Genomic DNA, 7,933 nt, shown 5'->3' with positions numbered 1-7,933 from the left:
ATTTAAAATTGCCATCTTAGTGGAATTTGCCAAAGGAAAAACAAAATAATAACTTTAGCCTAGTTTGAGCAGATTGTTCATTATTAACAAAAAATAGATATCACGTTAGGGGAGGAACTATGATACACCGATGCTGAAAATAAAACTTTAAGTTCACTGCTCTTCTGTCTGCATTTTATCATATCAGAGAGGAAACAAATGTGAGGAACTGATAGAAAAGACACATCTAAAATGCAGCACAAAGTGGCACAGCTAATAGGTCTGCTTTTTCACAGCTCTGGTGACCTGGGTCCATCCTGAACTTTGGTAAGTAAAAGTAGGTGCTTGATTGACACAGACTTGGTGGTTATGCATTCTGTTTCTGTGCTGCTTTTTTTTAAAAAGCAGATTTTTTTAAAAAAACATTTGTATTCCATCATCTGGAATATCCTCTTCACAATTTGAATGTGCTATTTTTTTCCAAAGCATGGACAACAGGTGGAGAAATTCATAAAAATAGTCTACAGGAAAATTTGCTCCAGTCATTCCACAATGATATTAGCCTTTGCACTGGCAAATAATACATATTGTGCCTACATACCCTGATAATCCTTGTTTCATCCACCTATTCTTGAATGTTAAAACAGACACCTGTTAGACTTGATGGTGGTGGTCAACTAAGTGTTTACTTAAAAATATACAGTAACTAGCTCAGAAAAGACTATTTTTCATTACAGTTGAACATGCAAGCCAAATTTATTTCCATTTTGCAGGTACAGGAAAGAAAAGTATCATTAGAACATCAGTTTGGTTGTGTAGTGATGCTTGTTACAGTAGTTCCTGAATTTTGTTTGAAACAAAAAGTCATACATTAGCCTTGTTCACACTACAGCTGAAGAGTGGTACAATCCTAAGAATATTTATCATTCTATTTAGTTCATAATCATTACAGAAATTCAACTTCAAATGAATCACAAGGTTGAATTATTCATATGGTTCAGGTAAACCTAACCACAGCAAATTTTAATTGTAAAAAAACCCTGAGTTTGTAACTGGTTTTCCAGTTTATTTTCTGAATTCTTTATTGGTAACAGCTTGGGGACAAACTAATGATTAACCTCTTCAAAAGATTGTAGCCACATCAATGTAGTGTGAATGAGGCATACTTACTACTCTCACAAACAAAAGCAGATACCGTACAGCTATAATACAGAGCAAGATTACACTGTGTCCCATAGTATGTTTTGAAAACTATGAAAAAGAATTTAAAAGGGGAATATAATGCATTAACTGAACATTAAGACTGATTATTACAGTATTGTCATATCCGACTTGTAATTAATACATGCCTTCATGATCACAACACTGATATCATTTGTCAACCTGTTCCTCATTATTTTGTACAGACAGAATTTGAAAGATTTTTAACATCTAATCTACATTGCGCATCTGAGTTCACATAACCATATGAAGAAATATACATTCACCTTTTAGATTTTAACTACATTGCAATTAGAGATCAAAGATCACACCAAGCTACTGATCAAGTGCCTTTCATTTCGTCCATAAGCTATGAGCTCCTTGGTTATTTAAAAATTTGGCCTTAAAGCTTTACAGAAAAATCCAGCGACATTTTATTCTTGGGATGGTGGCTTTGTTGTCCTGAACCAGAATATTAAAGGAGATCCTGTTGGCAAGTATCTCTAGTTAGTCATTATTTACAAAGATCTAACTCATTACATCTGACAGTCTCTAATGTGTAAAACAACTTTAAAGCATCGTGTGCTGAGTTGGATCCATGGCACGCACATGAACACTTGGCAAACAAAACCAAGAAAGTGGCAACTCCCTACTAGAGTTGTCATCATGAAACTTTATATTCAAGTAATAATCACCAGCATAAAGGAATAGCAGAGATCCACTGCAAACAAAATCTTCACTGGATTTCACCTGTAAAACGAAAAAATAAAATAAGCAGGAACCCACATAGGACAAACCAGAAATTGTCTATTACTACATAAGCATACATCAATATGGTTTAGAGCTTATAGAGAACTGTAAGTTGAAAAATCACCTTTTTTACAATTCCAAACTATACACAGTGGGATGAAGCGTGTGGTTTACCACAAGGGCACAAAAACTAATGATCAACATTGATTTCTTGATTCCCACCAGTGCTGTATTGCACAGAAATATTTTTAAAAATCACATGATATAAAATAGATTTATATTTTAGTAGATGTGAGATGAGAATTAATCCATAGTTTACATGTCAGTGATTGGGTATATTCAGAAGGGCTCTATCCATGATTTCTGATGGATTTCAAATCACATCATGGGATTAGAGCCAATAAATTTTCAAAAGCCCTGTTGTGATATTACTATATTTTTACTTTATTTATAATTAAAACAAAATGAACTGCAATATGGTACAGGAATATACATTGGACATATGTTTTTAACTGAGATGATATTATAAATGTACTTCATGGTCAGTTGCCATTTTCATATGAAATATTTTGTCCAGAAAAGAAGGGTGCTCACTTTCAAGCTAAATGTTAAAAGAGTAATAGAGCCAAATAGATGCAGAGAGCTAGTTTGAACTTTGAGACATCTGGCCTCCTTTCTTGCTATAATCTTTCAGATTCTGAAACTAAATTGCTTTAGAGTATTTACTCACATACTATTTTAACTTTTTTGTCATGAAGGCCAAGTAAAGCACTACATCCACTCACCGTAGTGTTAAAATTCAAAGTACATTTACTATGGAAGTATGTATAAAGAATACAACTGTGAGATTTTTTCTCCCACAGGCAGCAACAAAACAAGGAAACACTACAAAACCCACTCAAAGAAAACATCAAACACCCAAAGTGTGAAAGAAACAAATTGTGCAAATGGCAAATTACTGGTCAAGAGCATAATTTGCATCATTATAATGTCAAGTGCATAATTTTCATCCATTATCACAGATCTATTTGCAGACTACGTACTGAAATACTGTATATTATTCTATTTATGTTAAAATTATTGTACATTTACACATAATTAGAATCAATGCGGCATTAGTGTAATTAAATGTACATAAGAATATAATATTTCTTTTAGCTGCTGGGAGCAGAAATTAGTACCAAACTATTTTATTTTCATTTTAATTTCTTCTATTTCTCCATAAATTCATTTTTTTTCTTCTTTTCTATGTGTTTGGTAACATTGTTCCTTGAGAAATCAGACTGAAATCACACAGTATCCACCCAAACAAGATTTCTTAAGTTTGGCCGGGCTGAGGCCTGTTTCCCCTAGATTAAACCGCTAGCTGAACCGAGGGTTACACAGGTAACAGGCTGCCTATCAGGAGGGGGAAAGGCAGTGCAGAGTACAGAATCAGAATCAGTTTTATTATCACTGACATATGGCCATTCACCTCAATAATAAGTATACAACTTTAGATATTGTTGAGTGGGCAACCTATCAGGGGAGAGACCCAGTGACTGGGTCTCTGGCACTGAGTCTGGTGCCATGGCTCAGAAGAGCAGAGAGGTGAAGAAGACTGCAGTGTTGATAGGAGATTCCATAGTTAGAGGAACAGAGACGAGACTTTGTGGGTGCAATAGACTCCTGGATGGTATATTGCCTCCCAGGAACCAAGGTCAGGGACATCTTGGATCTGGTCCACGGCATTCTAAAGGGGGAGGGGGAGCAGCCAGAAGTCTTAGTACATACTGGTACCAATAACATAGGTAGACCAGGTGAGGAGGTCTTGAAGAGAAATTTTAGAGAGCTACTAGGTAGAAAGCTGAAAAACAGGACCTCCAGGGTAGTAATCTCTGGATTGCTGCCTGTGCCATGTGCCAGTGAAGGGTGATAGGATGATTTGGCAGGTGACCAATATCTTTGTGGGCAGGTTTGCTGCAGTTATTCGGAAGGTTTAAGCTAATTTTGTGGGGGATGGAAACCGGACTGATAGTGCTGAGGATAAGGTAGTTGGTTTAAAAAAAAAGGGCAGCATATAGTGAGACTCCCAGCAAGAAGAGGCTGACGATAGGGCAAAGTTGCTGCTAATGGGATGAGTTGCAACATAAAAGGTGGACAACAAAAAAGGTGAATACAGGACTAAAGGTATTATATTTGAATGTGCATAGTACATAGAATAAGGTAGATGAAAATTGCAGAACCATTACAGATCGGCATCTATGATGTTGCAGGCACTTCTGAATCAGGGCTGAAAGATTATATCTGGGAGATGAACATTCAAGGATACACATTGTACCAAAAGGTAGGCAAAGGGAGTAGAGTGGCTCTGTTGGTAAAATATGAAATCAAATCATTAGAAAGAGGTGACATGCGGTTGAATTGTTGTGAGTAGAGCTAAGGAACTGCGAGGATAAAAAAAGTCCTGATGGGAATTACACTGACCCCCAAACAGAAGTAAGGATGTGGTCTACAAATTACAAGTGATAGAAAATATATGCCAAAGAGACAATGTTACTATAATCATGGAGGATTTCAATATGCAGGTAGATTGTGAAAATCAGATTGGTGCTGGATCCCAAGAAGGGGAGTTTCTAGAGTACCTGCGAGATGGCTTTTTAGAACAGCTTGCTGTTGAACCACTAAGGGATCAGCTATTCCAGATGGGGTATTGTGCAATAATCCAGAATTGATGAGACAGCTTAAAGTAAAATAACCCATTGGAGCAAGTGATCATAATACAATCAAATACACCATGAAATGCAAGAAAGAGAAGCTAAAGTCATAAGAATCTTGGCTGTGTGGAGGATCAGAGGGATCTTGGGATCCGAGTCCATAGGACACTCAAAGGTGCTGCGCAGGCTGACTGTGTGGTTAACAAGGCATAAAATGTACTGGCCTTCATCAACCGTGGGATTGAGTTCAATAGCCGAGAGGTAATGTTACAGCTATATTGGACCCTGGTCAGACTCCACTTGGAAGGATGTGGAAATTATAGAAAGGTGCAGAGGAGATTTACAAGGATGTTGCCTGGATTGGGGAGCATGCCTTACAAGAATAAGTTGAGTGAACTTGGCCTTTTCTCCTTGGAGCAACAGAGGGTGAGAGGTGTATAAGGTGATGAGAGGCATTGATCGTGTGGATCGTGTGGCTTTTTCCCAGGGCTGAAATGTCTAGCATGAGAGGGCACAGTTTTAAAGTGCTTGGAAGAAGGTACGGGGAGATATTAGGGGTAAGATTTTTACACAGAGAGTGGTGAGTGCATGGAATGGGCTGCAGGCAATGTTGGTGGAGGCAGATAGAATAGGGTCTTTTAAGAGACTTTTGAATAGGTTCATGGCGCTTAGAAAAATAGAGGGCTATGGGTAACCCTAGGTCATTTCTAAAGTCAGCACAAGCTCGGCATAGCATTGTGGGCCGAAGGGCCGGAATGGTGCTGTAAGTTTTCTATGTTTCTATGTTACATGAAGGGATACGGGGAGAAGGGAGGAGATTAGGGCAGAGCGGTAAAATGAATCAGCCATGATCAAATGGTAGAGCAGACTCAATGGACCAAATGCCCTAATTCTGCTCCTTTATCTAACGGTCTAAGGGTAAATGCAAACAGGCTTTTTCAACTGAGGTTAGGTGCAACTATAATTAGAGGTCATGGGTTATAGGTAAAAGGTGCAATGTTCTAAGAAATGTGTTTTTGAAAGTTAATCATAGAAGATACAACTAGAGAGAGTGTGATACTAGATCTCCTATTTGGGAATGAATCAAGGTAGATGACAGAAGATTTTGTAGGGGAACACTTCCATAATGAAATTAGTCTTGAGGTTATTATGGAAAAGGATACGTCTGGTCCTCCGGTTGAGATTCTAAATAGGAGAAAGGGCAATTTTTGGTATGAGAATTGTATAAAAGCAAAGGGACAAAATTAGTGATCTGGAAGATCAGAGTGATATTCTATGCATGGATCCAAAAGAGATGGGGAAGATCTTAAATGGATTATTTCCATTTGCATTTACTTGAGAGGCAGACACCGAGTCTATAGATGTGAAGAAATGCAGCAGTGAGGTCATGGACCCTATACAAATTACAGAGAAGGAAGTGTTTGCTGACTTGAGGCAAATTTGGTTGGATAAATCCTCAGAGCCTGACAACGTGTTCCCTCAGATCCTCTGGGAGGTGAATCCAGAATTGCAGGGGCCTTAACAGAGATGTTTAAACAGCCTTAACCGTGGGTGAAGTGCCGAAGAATTGGAGGATAGCTCACGTCATTCAGTTGTTTAAGAAAGATTCTAAGACTAAGCCATGAAATTATATGCTAGTGAGCCCGCCATCTGCAGTGGGAAAGTTATTTGAAGGTACTTTAAGGGACCAGGTATATGAGTAGTTGGACAGTAAGGGACTGATAAGAAATAGTCAGCTTGGCTTTATGCTTCGTAAGTTGTATCTAACCAATCTCAAGAGTTTTTTGAGGAAGTTACCAGGAAAGTTGATGAAGGCAAGGCAGTTAATGATGCCTAAATGGACTTTTAGCAAAACCTTTGATGAGATTTGACATGGGAGGTTGGTTAAGAAGGTTCAGTCACCTGGTATTCAAGATGAAGTAATAAATTGGATTTCATATTTGCTTCAAGGAAGAAGCCAGAGAGTGTTAGTAGATGGTTGGCTCTTTGACTGGAGGCCTGTGACTGGTGGTCTGCCGCAGGAATCGGTGCTGGGTCTGCTGCTTATCATCTCTATCAACAATATGTCTGATAGTGGTGAACTAGATCAACAAATGAGCAGATAACACCAGGATTGGGGATGTAGTGGACAGTGAGGAAGATTATCAAAGATTGCAGTGGGATCTCAATCAGTTGGAAAAATGAACTGAAAAATGACAGATAGAATTTAATACAGACAATGTGAGATGTTACACTTTGGGAGGGCAGACAGGGTAGGTGTTACATGGTGAGCAGTAGGGCATTGAGGAGTTGGTAGAACTGAAGCATCTGGGAATACAGATCTGTAATTCCCCTTAAAAGTGGCGTCATAGGAAAATAAGTTCATAAAGAAAGCTTTTTGCATGTTGGCCATCATAAAACAATGTATTGAGTACAGGAGTTAGAATGTTATGTAGAAATTGTATAAGATATTGGTGAGTCTTATTTTGGAGTATTGTGTGCAGTTTTAGTCCCCTACCTACAGGAAAGATGTAAATAAGATTGATAGAGTGCAGAGAAAATTTACAAGGATATTGCTGGAACTTGAGGACCTGAGTAGGTCTTTATTAAGACCACTTTATTCCCAGAGCATGGAAGAATGAGGGAAGATTTGATAGAGTTATGCAAAATTATGAGGGTATAGATAGGGTAAATGCAAGCAGGCTTTTTACACTGAGGTTGGGTGAGATTACAATTAGAGGTCATGGTTTAACGTGAAAGGAGAAATGTTTAAGGGGGACGTAAGGGGGACCTTCTTCACTCAGAGGGTGGTGAGAGTGTGGAATGAGTTGACAGCGCAAATGGTGGATGCAGGTTTGATTTCAACATTTAAGCTAAATTTAGATGGGTATATGGATGAGAGGGGCAAGGAGGTCTATGGTCTGGATGCAGGTCGATGGGACGAGATAGACTGATGATTCAGCACAGAACAGATAGGCCAAAGGGCTATTTCTGTGCTGTAGTGTTCTATGACTATGTGATCCCAACAGATCATCTTAACAGAGAGATGCCAAAGTTCTTTTGCACTACAAAGTTACTGTCTAAATAAGTATAGTCAATATATAGCTAATTTGTTCTTCCAGTTGGATGAAAAGAATGCAACTAGTTAATAACTGGTTCAAAAAACTAGTAAATTGAACAACAAAACAGCAGTAAAAGATACTTAAATATGCAACAATTTAAATAAATATATTCTGATAAGCTACAAGTTTTGTGGATAGCCTGAGGTAATACAGTGACAATCTTTATTTATCGAGATACAGCGTGCAACAGGTCCCTTTGACCTCTCT

At 38.2% G+C, this 7,933-nt stretch overlaps 1 protein-coding gene across 8 annotated transcripts in view; it reads right to left on the bottom strand.

Moving 5' to 3' along the window:
- Positions 1-716: 716 nt before the first annotated feature.
- The window catches only part of trappc9 (trafficking protein particle complex subunit 9), a 551,561-nt gene continuing 544,344 nt past the window's right edge, over positions 717-7,933 (bottom strand). For all 8 annotated transcript variants that reach the window (XM_059979921.1, XM_059979908.1, XM_059979899.1 and 5 more), the window contains one exon: positions 717-1,929. In XM_059979921.1, coding sequence (XP_059835904.1) covers positions 1,750-1,929 — 180 coding nt within the window. In that variant the 3' untranslated portion in view covers positions 717-1,749. The remainder of the gene's footprint in view (positions 1,930-7,933) is intronic.

The sequence above is a fragment of the Hypanus sabinus genome, chromosome 1 (genome assembly GCF_030144855.1).
Source record: "Hypanus sabinus isolate sHypSab1 chromosome 1, sHypSab1.hap1, whole genome shotgun sequence".
Classification (NCBI taxonomy): Eukaryota; Metazoa; Chordata; class Chondrichthyes; order Myliobatiformes; family Dasyatidae; genus Hypanus; species Hypanus sabinus.
The sequence above is the reverse complement of the archived record's forward strand: the minus strand, read 5'-3'. Positions and strand labels throughout refer to the sequence as shown.